Source organism: Euprymna scolopes, chromosome 27 (assembly GCF_053919585.1).
Source record: "Euprymna scolopes isolate OS-2025 chromosome 27, ASM5391958v1, whole genome shotgun sequence".
NCBI lineage: Eukaryota > Metazoa > Mollusca > Cephalopoda > Sepiida > Sepiolidae > Euprymna > Euprymna scolopes.
Window position 1 is genome coordinate 111,308,887 of NC_136508.1, and position 12,928 is coordinate 111,321,814.

The window sequence follows — 12,928 nt, forward strand, 5'->3', positions numbered from 1 at the left end:
CCATAAAAATACATATGGTAATATTATTTTAAAGAACTATTAGAAATAAGTCATACATAATACATTAGGACCATAAAAATACACATGGTAAGATTACTTTAAAACAGGGGTCACCAAACTTTTTTCACAGTGGGCCGGATAACTGAAAGAATGACAAGCGCGGACCACATAATCATTCTGTTCAATACTTGCAAGCCAGAACGAAAAAAAGATGAAAAAAGACGAAAAACTAAGTTTAGCATTCCATGTTAATCAAAAAACAAAGACAACCAACATTTTATTTACTAAAAAGTTTTCAAAGAAGGCGACGTAAGCAAAAAGATAGTTACATCAAACCTAGTGTGCATCTCACAACCCAAACAGCAAAAAAGTTTAGTGAGATTTGTGAAACTGACGTTTGGCTTTCAAGATATCATCAATGTTTGGTTTGGAATTGCTGCATCCAATCAAGAGAATTGCTTTCAAATGATCATCAGTCAATCTCGTTCGATGTGTTGACTTCACATACTTCATTTTTGAAAATGTTTGCTCACAGACATAAGTTGTTCCAAACACTGATGCCATACCAGCGGCAAATGTTTTCAATTTCGGAAACTCAGGATCAGGTAAGCAGCAGTAAAATTCAACAAGTTTTCCTTCTCTGTGCTTCTCTTTCAACAAGTCATTTGCTTGCAAATCAATGAGCTCCAACTGTAGTTCAACTGGCACATCATCAAGGTTACAATCAAACGGATTCTGGAACAGAAGAATGTCACTCTCAGTTCTGTCGAGATCTGAAAATCTCTCCAAAAAATGCTTCTTCAAGTCACGAATAATCTTTTTTGGAAAATCGAGGTTGACATCTTCAGTGATTGAAGCGCAAAACTCTCTGAAACAGTGAAAATGAGAGAAGTTTTCTCCTTCCAGTTGTGCTTCAAACAATGACAGCTTTCTCCGAAATCCTTTGATGATTCTGTAGAGATCACAGACGAGGTTATCCTTTCTCTGAAGTTTCAAGTTCAGTTCATTCATGTGAGATGTGATGCCGACCAAAAAAGACAACTTTGACAGCCAGATAGGATCTGACAGCTGTGGATCGGCTCTATCTTTTTCAGTGAGAAAAACATCTATTTCGTTTCGGAGCTTGTAAAAACGAAACAGGACTTTACCACAGCTGAGCCATCTCACTGCTGTGTAATAAGGCAAGTCACAGAAATCAGAATCAATTTCTTCAAGAAAAGCCTGGAACTGACGGTGATTGAGTGCATTTCCCCGAATGAAGTTCACAGCAGGAACGACTGGTTTCAGTACACAAGAAATATCTAAGTCTTTCCCACAGAGTGCTTGCTGATGTATGATGCAGTGTATGAACAGAGCGCCTGGAATTTGAGGATCTTCCAACTGTCCTGATCTGCCCCACCAGACCCTTCCTCCCTCCAGCCATGTTTTTACCTCCATCAACTGTAACACCTCGAAGCTGATTCCACTGAAGGTTATAGTCTTGCAAAGTTTTCTGCACTTCCATGAAAATGTCTTTTCCAGTTGTTGTTCCATGCATGCTGCAAACGGATGCCAACTCTTCTGTTATCTGAAAGTCCAAATCGATACCACGAATGAACACGAGAAGTTGTGATGTACTCGTATGACACTTTTAATTAAGTGTCAAAAGGTTGACTGGCGAAGTTAATTAAACAATAATTAATTAAATTATAATATTAATTGTTTTATTGAACAGTATAAAATTTGTTAAGGTAGCCAACATTTTTTAAGAACCAAGTGTAATAAACTGTCATTGAGTGCAAAGAGATGGCGACCTTAGCAAGAACAGGATTTGACCTATAAATCTGTCAATAAAACAAAAACCATCTGTAGGTGTATTGACCTTTCAAAATTATAAACAAATTATATAAGTAAAATTAATTCGGTTTGACAGATAAAACAAAAACAAAGTGCAGACGTTTGCACCTGCTGAAAAATCATAATTTATCAAATTATAAACAATAAATATATTTTTAAGTTGGCAATCATTTTTGGGTCGGCCTAACTTGGAATTGAGTACAAGCTTGGCACAAGGACTGGGCGGCTATACATTATTCATCAACTAATCACAGAATTGCTCCGTATAGCCCCTCCCAATGATTGCAACTAATTGGCCGATTATCTAAAACCAATCAAAGGCTAACCCGAGTGATTGTTACGACGATAGCTATTAGTCGGCAATCCCCATTGGCTGGCCAATCAGATACTGATTGTTCAAGTATTCGGGCCAATAAATAGAGGATACCCAAAGCGAAAAATCGAGTTGGTTCATTTTTTTGCCGCCACTTAAAGAACCAAATCCGTTGCCATTCTTCATCAACGCTGCTTAATTGCAGTCAAGAGTTTCTAAGAAAACTTTATTCCGCCAGTCAACCACAATCACTCCCATTGCGTGGTGTTTGAAGATTGTGTTAATAAACGTTGTTATTGTTTATAACAAACGCTTTCAGACATTTTTCTTTGATTGCTTGGCAACTTTTCTTCCCTCCAGCAACAAATTCAACCTTCGTCGACTGGGCCATACTCATCTCTTCTTTCTAGGGATCTTAAAGCAACGTGGGCGTAGAAGGAAACAGAGAAAGACAAGTCAACGTATGTGGTAATCACGAAACCATCGGCCAACTCGGGTTCGTGAAGATATCGTACCACACTCGAGAGATCAGTGGACTCATCCAGCGCCAGAGAATACCACAAGAAGTTCCTAGCTTTCTCACGTATCTGTAGCTCTATGTTCTCTCCAAGTTCTTCTGTTCTCCGCACAACTGAACTTGTCGAAAGGCTGATACTTCCAAACAAATCGGCTTTCTCAGGACACAACTCATTTGCTGCTTCCATCATACACGCTTTGATGAAGTTGCCATCAGTAAACGGTTTTCCTCGGTCTGCCATCTTATGCACTATTTTGTAACTTGTACGAGTGACGGATTCATTTTCAGCAAACTTTCTCGTGAAGAGGTTTATTTGAGTTTCTAAACCACGTTTCATGGACTCATATTTCTCAGAGCGTAACTTTCCAGAAAACTTTGAATATGGTGATAGATGTTTTGTTTCATAGTGACGCCGAATATTGTACTCTTTCAAAACGGCAACACTTTCGCTACATATCACGCAACTAGCTTTCTGGTCCTTTGTTTCAATAAAGAAGTACTTTACTCCCCATTCTTCATTGAAAACGCGACACTCGGCGTCCACTTTTCTTTTCTTAGAAACCATAATGAAGGGTGAAGAAAACAGGATCTGAAAATGAAAAAGAAATGTAATTAATTTTGGCGCTTGAGTAGTTTGGCTCTTTGTCTACTAAGTGTCAGAGTACAGAGCGATCAAACACAGTACAAGGCCTGCCGACCAGTTTTACACCCCTTACGGCAGGGGGGGGTAAGGATTTTAAAAATGAGTCAATTTTGACTGCTTTTATATTGTCTTCAACCAAGTTGAAACATGTTAATTTTGTATAAATATAGACATATAGGTGAAAGTAATCCAATAAATCACCAAATGACAGTCAAATTATCAATTCAATCCCTCATTTTTTTTTAAATTGAATATAAGTATTATGAATATAATTTTTTGATCCTTAAAAGGACTTTTGAATAATAGTAAATAGATAAAAATTAAGTAATTCTAATAATAAATTAAAACAAATCTTTGCCAGGGTTGATAAAAAATTTTAATATGCTGAAAACAAAATCAGAGTCAGGAGCAAAACGTTTCCCTTTTCAAAAATTTTCTGAACTTATATAGTCACATTAAAATTTGCTAATTGATTAAAAGAAATATTAATATATCTGCCAAAAATAATTGAATACCAGTCCCATGGAATAGAATGCAGAACATGACATATTGAAATTGACCTGTGCACCTTGAAGAGATCTATAACAAGATTATTTTATCTGAAAAATCGTAGAATTTATTTTTTTAAGCATCAATGAAATTAATAAATAATCATGCCTGAACATCTTTTTAAATTAAAAAAATATGGGGAAATAATAATTTTTACTGTGATCATTAAATTTAAAAACTTCAAGAAAATTTTTGTATTATTATCTTAGATTCAAAAAAGGATGCACAATCATAATATAGTCTGTTTTGCTTGAGTCGATTTTCAGTAACAGAGAAGGTACAAAATTTAATTTAAGTAAATTTATAATTTGTGTCTTTAATAAACATTTATCAAAAATATGCTTCAAAAAAGCACCATTAAATTCCTTAATATTAATAACTCCAAATAAATTATTTATAAGTTTTGGCGAAAAGTACCCTAACCATAAATTTTTTGAGACAACGAAAAACAGCTATATAGAATTAATTAACTCAATTACAATCCGACAAAGATTTAATTTTTATTTTATTATTAGAATTACAATTAGCAGTGACGCAAGATCCTTCTGTCAGGCGAGACCCAACAGAAAAACTCTGAGCGAGAATTAAAAAAATATAAGTATAAGATATTTGTACTATTATTAATTCTATAATAGTATCCAAAAAGTTTTAATTTGATTATCATTTGGTGATTTACTGGGTTATTTTCACCTAGAAACTTTAATCATACAAAATTAAGATGTTTCACCTTGTTTGAAGACAATATAAAAACAGTCAAAATTGACTCATTTTTTAAATCCTTACCTCCCTGCCGTGAGGGGAGGGGTGTAAAACTGGTCGGCAGGCCTTGTACTGTGTTTGATTGCTCTGTACTCTGACACTTAGTAGACAAAGAGCCAAACTACCCAACCGAGAAAATTAATAAATATCAATCGTTTTACATTTACCATTCCGAGATGGTAGTGGTTCAGTGGAAAAAGGTCGAAAGTTGTTGTGAATAGTATTTCTAAATTTTTTCCACTTAGTTCTTTCATAAGTAAAATAAAAAGTTTGATGTTGGCATGCCTTTTCTAAGAAATTTAGTTAAGAATGATATTTCTATTATTTTTTACAAAATTTCAAATATCCTATTTTTTTTATTGAACTTTGCACACCTTTGAGATAAATGAATAAGTCGATGAAAAATTGCAAGAATCTTTTTTTTTAAACATCATTGGCAAATCTATTTTTTTTAAGATAAACAACCTTCTCAAAAAGGTCTTAAAGCGATGGAAACCATGGTGACGTCAGAGCGTAGGTGGAGCTTCCACGAGCCGAGGAAGCGACGTCAGTTCAACGTCGACAGGCCTGGTGAACTGACGTAGTTTGGTGACCCCTGCTTTAAAAGAACTATTAAGGATGAGTCATACATAATGCATTATGACCATAAACATATATATGATAACATTAATTTAAAAGAACTATTAAAAATGAGTAATGCACAATATATTAGGACCATAAAAATACATATGATAACACACACTGTCGAATACTGAATGGAAATAAACTGAATGCCTAGTAGACACCATCCCTGGGTGTTTTCAGTCATTCTGTACAGGGATTTGTCATAGCCCTGACATGAAGATAATTTTTATCATAAATAATCTCTGGAAATTTTTTTTTTTTTCAAAGTGTAAAGAGATCCCCAATTCAGGATCTCTTGTCTTAGGTCAGCAGATGCCCTCTGAAATGGCCGATGATCGTCTTCTCCAGAGCACTTTAACAAAATTCTCAGCATCGCAGGCTTTGTTTCGATTTCTGCTGAAAATCAATTAGCTTTGCATGCAAGCCAAAAAACGAAGACAAACTCAGAGAGGTTCTGGTCTACTTTAAAATTAATTCATGAAAATTACAGGTTTTTATATATGTGCAATTATCAGTCTGTTTTCATTTCATAAGCCACACATTAACTTATTCTCTCGGGTTAGCGGTGGTGGCGATGGATGATGCACAGGGTTGATATCTCTTGGTTAGGTTCTCTCTCTTGAGATCGAGCTTAATCTGCTAATTTCAGCCTAGGTATTCGCTTATGTACCAAGGGACAAGGAAGGTTGAGGTAATTTCCCTGACCAACCAGAATTCGACACGTCACTCAGGGAATTCCCGAATTCTTTTGCATGTGTGCACCTTGGCAGGTCTTTCATAGCCTGCGAGTCTGGGAACAAAACTCGATTTTATTCACACGCTCAAAGGTCAACAGTTTCACCTTTTAACACTCAGAAAGCCAAACAGCCTGTGCAGGTGTTCCTCAGCAATAAAGGAATGTATAGTTTCTTTCTACGTTAATCTTGTCATCTTTCTCAAACAATAAAATATATGTCTGTTTTACAAAGCCACAATAAATTCATCACTTTTGATAGGTTAACCGCCGCTGTGTGGGATTCAATTAACACTTAACAGGCAATCTCAGCATAAATACCCGGTCTTACTCAGTGTTTCAGTAGAAATAAGGAAGCTTAAAAGACTAGCCAAGAACTGTTGTGGAATAGAAGGTGTTGCTGTCTTGCGACCTAAAGTTTTAAAAGTGAAACACAAAAGCAAATAAAAGTGAAGTGTGTCACCATTTTAAAAACGATGTAATTAACGATTGAATTTATATATTTTTATTATATATGTAAATTCTTATAATATATGTAATTAATGATTAAATTTATATATATATATGTTTCTTTTTGATTTTTTTAACGATAACTAATTAAATTTATATGTATTTGAATGCCTAGTAGACACCATCCCTTGTATTGTTTTTAGTTTTTCAATTTGTTGAGCTTTGCATTGTCCCTATAATCCCCTGTTAAAAATTTTCTCTAATTCTTTCTGGCTCTCCACACACACACACACACACACACACACACACACACACACACACACACATATATATATATATATATATTATATATATATATTATATATATATATATATATTATATATATATATTATATATATATTATATATATATATATATAGTCATGGAAGTTTCTTTAAAACTGTAAAAAGTGTCCTTCGTTGAAACATTATTTTGTCAGTAAGTCAATTAATCTCTCGTATAACTGAATGATTTCACTTACATAAAGAAACAATAGTACTAATGTTCTGAAATGGATCATCAGTTGTTAGCATGAAACGCTGTTTCGGGAATTAAAAAAAATAGTATATTAGATCATAGCTTTTTCGCTGTGTTGATCAAACACGACCTCCTTCAAAACACATGAACAAAATCATTTTACACACTGGATCTGATTTTTTCCCATCAGTTAAATTTAGACTAAACAATTCATGTCATTAACACTTATTTCTTACTTGTGTCGTCCGTCCCTATGTAATTAACGATTAAATTTATATTGTCATTTATATGTTGTGGTTTTGTGTTTATCTTCTCAATTTTTTTTTTGCTTTGCATTACCCCAAAGTTCTGTTAAACACACACACACACACACACACACACACACACACACATATATATATATATATGCTGAAGAAAAGGTGTTACTGTTTTGTTACCAAACGTTTGAATAGTTCTTGCAGGGAGCAGCTGTAGGGGACTAGGATATATAAATACCCCAATCCCGTTACAAAAGAATAATGAAACGAATGGGAATTGAAGCAAACAAAGACTCAATTAATGGATAAGATAAATGTCGTTTATTTGCTGTTGAAAGAAATGAACGTTTTAGTTATAACATGTCCGCGCGTATGTAACTCATGTTCGTTACAGGACTGGTGTTGTAGCAAGAATAGGAAATGTGTTTTCATCTCAAGTTCGAGTCACTATTGTTTGTTCGCGCGTGGGAAGAGAAATAAATGTTGTAGGAAAATTGAGAATGGTAGTCCAGCGTGTAGACAAAGAAGAGGATATTAGAGTTGTCATCAGTTAGTAGTCAGCTACGCGAAGGTGTTCTTAGTGGCCAGTAGTAGATGGACAGAGAAAGAGTTAGAATGTATACATACAGTCTTTAGCTCGTGCCCCATACATAGTAGGAAGTGGGCGTGAGGTACGCGTGCGTGTGCGCCGAAACGGCGGCGGCTTGTTAGCCCAACCTCTCTCATTGAGAGTTGATTCTAAAGAGGATTAGAAACAGCTTATCGCCTTGTTTTATACTCGTTTCCAGAGTGTATTTTGCGCATGTGTATTTCCTTAGAAAGCGGAAGTGACGTCGTCCATGTGTGTGTTCGTGTTCGCGTGTGTGAGTACATGTGTATACGTAAGTGTGTGTGTGTATATATACGTGAATGTGAGTGTATGTACGCGAACGTGAATAAGTGTACATGTGTGGACGTGGACGCGTATGCTTGTGTGCGCGTATGTATATGACAGCTTGAAATATGAATGTGTGTTTTGTGTGAGACTTGAAAAAGGCTCGTACACAGCCCCTGTAAGTTAGTTTGGTCACATGAAAAACAACAAGACACTTGGCCGTATTAATTTCACTGACTATCTCTGTGGAGTTGTTAAGCCTACTAAAAGCAGTTAAGAGAGAACCTCTTGGAGCTTCTAGGTACATCCAATGATGGAGTACTGTTCCCACATCTGTGCAGGAGCTGTTAGGAGCAGCTTATCCTGCAAATTAAAGAACGACGTAATAAACGATTAAATTTATATGCATTTTATTTATACATTTATAATGTTTTTATTCTTTATTTTCTCATTTTCATCATAATGATAAGTCTCCCGTTAAAGAATTTTTCTACTTATTTCTGGATCACGCGCGCGCACACACACATTTACAGACATATATATGACGTTTGTTCCTTTATATTTCAAAGACTAAAGCTTCTCATCAGAAGAAGATACAACATATTAAAGATGATAACTACATAAGGAGCGAAATAATTGGTCTTGAAAACGTTAATACATTGAAAATTTTTAGGGAAAAAGGATAGAACTATATTAATTTTGATATCACATGGTTGATGAAGATTATCTGTAATTTGTTAAGTAGTTTTCTGTGGTAGGTTATGGGATATGTATTAAATATGTGCAACTTTATGTGAAGATGTTCTTTAATATCAAGAACACAATAGGAAAGGCAGTAAAGGTGGATGCTATTGTAATTATGTTTTCAAAGTTTCAAATTTATATTCAAAATATTCAAATAGTGTGCAACTATTTTCTTGGTTCATATTCCTGCTCGAAACTGGGGTGTACACCTCGTACTTTGAAATTTTCTTCTCCAGGATTTTTCTTCCTCTATAACAACAAAGTGAAGAAAAAAAAACTATGGACTGACTAACTACCCTGATCAGGCTATTTTTAGCGAAATATTGGACTTATAACATCAACAAAAGGACATATAAATGATTTTATCATTTTCCTGACAAAGTTTTCAAATTTATATTCAAAATAAGTGTCTTCAAATAGTGTGCAACTATTTTCTCATTATATATATATATATATATATATATATATATATATATATATATATATATATATATATATATATATATGGATGATTTTGGACCATTTGGAATTTACCCAGTGGATTGAAATTTTAAATTCGACCGTTTTGGATTTTACCATTTTTGGATTTTTACCCTTCACCGGACTATCCATTCATGTGAAATCTTTTTATTATTTTTCTTTTGCCTCCTGTTCCCCTTACCTCACCTTTTATTAACCAAGTAAGATCTTTGACTTACTTGTAGTTTCATTAAATACTTTTATATGCAAAATCCGATCCTGCATTTTGCTAATTCCTGCCCTCTGATGAGAAGGAGAGTATTTCTTCGAAACTCCGCGGATTAAGGACTATCCACTTATCTTGTGCTTCCTTTTTTAAAATTAAATATGTCTTTAACTCTTTTTCAAGATATCTTTTAACATAATTTAATAATCATTTGTTCATATATATATATATATATGTGTGTGTGTGTGTGTGTGTGTGTACTTAATCTTCTTCAAGCAACTCTTATGAACATTTCATAAAAATTGGTTAATTTCCTGATTTTTTGGCGAATTTTTAAGGAAGGAGTAAATATCTTTATACATTTTGACCATCGGCATTTTTTTTGCACGTACTTAACCTTCAACTAACTCCCATAAGAATCCCTTGACTACCTCTTATATTATTATTATTATGATAATATCTGCGTTACTAGAAAACTCTTGAGACCTGGATGCAAACCACAATCATACCAATCTTCTGACCAGAAAAGATCACAGCAACCCACAGAAGTACAGACCAATATCATTAACCAGTTGCTTGTGTGTGGTTAGAAGCTAAGAAAAAACAAGTCTTACCGTGGGTGCTCAGCCGAGAAAAAGAAAAACAAAGATGGTGGCCAGCATTTTATTACGTGCGTTCTTGCATAATCTCGTGTGCACATGAAGCTGGAAACTACAAAATGAGCTTCATTTCTCGGTGCAGAGCAATTCCAGATCGGGCAGGAGAGTATGCGCTTCGGCAGTACATAGACTGAAATTATAATCTTTTTGTGAGTAAGAAGTGACCCCCCCCCCATTACAGAGGTGCGCCTGTTCTGAGACTGCTTTATTCTTCAAGCTATTTCGGCGATGGCCAACGCTGGCTTAAGCAACATGATTAAGCCTTTTAATGGCGACGGTGGTGTGGCTTAAAAAGTGGATCTTGTGGCAAGGATTCAAAAGTTGGACGATGTGGCCGCAGTAATACCACTGTTTCCAGAAGGGTATGCACTATATCATTAACTACAGAACTACAGACCAATATCATTAACCAGTTGCTTGTGTAAACCATGAAATGAATGATAAATAATAGATTAGTCTTAGAAAAAGAACAGAAAAAAAAACAAATACCAATATGGCTGCAGGAAAAAATGAGTAAAAATGACCATTTCATTTTATTGCAAACTTTTATCGGAGTAGCTAATATAAACAAAGAGTCAATCACAGCGTTTGGCATTGCCGTTCCAGTTTGGTCAATTCCACGGCCAATTTGAGATGACTATTCAAATTTTTATGAATATTTTATAACTTTTGCAAAAATTTATAAAAACTTCGTTGTTATATTCAAATTTTCTTATATTTTTAAATAACGTCAGTAAGTGAAGATGTTCTTCTTTGAATAAAATTGAAGAGTGAAGAAATTTTTATCCACTTCTTCCCGCGGAAGGTAATTCTTCGTAGCTAAATACAAGTTACGTATAACACATAAAACTCTGAAACAATTAAGGAATAAACAACCAAAAAAAGGAGAAATCTAATTTAATATTAGAAAAGTTTGTGACTTCATAGGATTGCCAAACTATGCCCATCTGACTCACAAGGTTTCTTGTAGTAGTGTTGAAGGGAGAGTATGAAGGGAAAGAATGAGGAAGTGAGAGAGATAGGGGGATAGAGAGAGATAGATAGAGAGAGAGAGATAGAGAGGGAGAGAGAGAGAGAAAGGGGGTGCACTTACAGGAAGTTTCTGGGTGTTTTTATCCGAATGGAAACAATATAAAAGTTCTTTTTTTAAATATTCACAGTCCTTATTTTAATAATTATCAGTTCTCTTTCTTGTAAGCTCGTTCCGTGTTTCTTTTTTTTATAAAGGTTCAAATTCCATGAAGGCAGAATATTTTAGTTTTTCAAATTTCTTTGAAAACTTTCTCGAGACGAATTTTCTTCTTAATCCTCAATTATTTTTCTCGATAATTGAATTCACGCTTCTCTGTCTTGTTCTTCTCAACAATTTGAATGTTCTGTTAGGACAGAGTTGTACATCGTCTTTAGCCGAAACCTTTCTTGTTCTCACGACGATGTTCTTTTTTTCAACCGACAATATTTCTTCAAAAGTCCGTGCTTCAATTTGGCGCAAAAATTTCCCCTTTCCAATCAACGGACATAAGGCAGTCACGTGACGTAAAAAAGGGGGCAAAGGTATGAAAGCTAGAGAAGGGGCAGGAAGGAAAGAAAGTGCAAAAGAAAGAAAGAAAAATGGTAGAAATAATTCCCGCAAATTATCCTAATTGCAAATAAACGAACTGTTCACATCAATAACGAATAGACGTTTTATAATGTAATGCTTTCTGAGTTTTTAAACAACTAGCTATGATATGGAAAGTACACCAGCAATTGGATTTATAAGATAATATTATCCAACCTTAATCACCTCTTCTTGGCGCAAATTGATAAAGGTGGCGAATCTCTGTAATTCCAGATGAGCATTGTCTGGAGATAGCGGTTTCAATCCAAGCCAAGCAGACCAGATGACTAGTTAGCAAAGACGTTGTGAGACAAGGAAAGCAATAATTACTTTTAGGTACGTGCAACATGAATGGCTGATCCCTAAAATACATAAACATTTAAAAATTCACAAAAATTTAATGTAATGAAATTTTCAGAATTGTTTAATTAACAATCGCAGAATATAAGGGACACATTATTTAGATTTTATTTATGTGAAAAAATATTTTTAAAACAAAATGTTAAAGATTTAAGTAAAACGATACATGAATTATTGCTTGCATTTTTATAAAATTAAAGCATTGCAGATGTTAACAATTAAAAAATCGTTTAATATTTCAGGAAGAGTACGAAAAATCCCCTTAAATCTTTTAATAATAGCAATCTCATTAAAGTCTGATTTTAATGATAATAATTTTATTGATAATAAGTTTCACAAATTTTACAAATGTAATATTAAAGTATTTTTCTTGTATGCCTGATGGTGTAAACATCAGCGTAAGACATTTTATAATTTTACAAATAAAAAAAATAAAAAAAGTTGACATCCAGGATAACGAACGATTGGATAGCAGTGCCAGAAGTCGCCATTACAAAGTAGTGGATAAACATTTGATTAAATAGATTCACTATCTTTCGAAGCTTATAACAGCATGAATAATGTAATTTAAAATCCTAATTGTTTTTCAATAAAAGGAGTAAAAACCACATTTTAAAATAATAAAAGTTTTAATCGAAAAATATACAATATATTTAAATCAGTTTTCTTTGAATAAGATTTCACGGGATTCAACAAATTACAACTTAATCTAAATATAATGAATATATATAAATTCAAAAAAATCACTTGCCTAAAAATACTAAGCAATGGGTGCTTCCGTTCTTCATTTATAAGAATTTGTCCATAT

The 12,928-nt window shown here is 34.0% G+C and overlaps 2 protein-coding genes across 2 annotated transcripts; both read right to left on the reverse strand.

Annotated features, from left to right (window-relative positions):
- Positions 1-372: 372 nt before the first annotated feature.
- LOC145248774 (general transcription factor II-I repeat domain-containing protein 2B-like) lies at positions 373-1,011 on the reverse strand. Its single transcript, XM_080110410.1, has one exon. It carries the CDS (start codon positions 1,009-1,011, stop codon positions 373-375), a length of 639 nt encoding a protein of 212 aa, XP_079966536.1.
- A 199-nt stretch (positions 1,012-1,210) lies between these two features.
- On the reverse strand, positions 1,211-2,907 carry LOC145248775 (general transcription factor II-I repeat domain-containing protein 2-like). Its single transcript, XM_080110411.1, has 2 exons — positions 2,665-2,907; positions 1,211-1,567 (listed from the first exon to the last, which is right to left on the reverse strand). Exons 1-2 carry the CDS (start codon positions 2,905-2,907, stop codon positions 1,211-1,213), a joined length of 600 nt encoding a protein of 199 aa, XP_079966537.1.
- Positions 2,908-12,928: the final 10,021 nt, after the last annotated feature.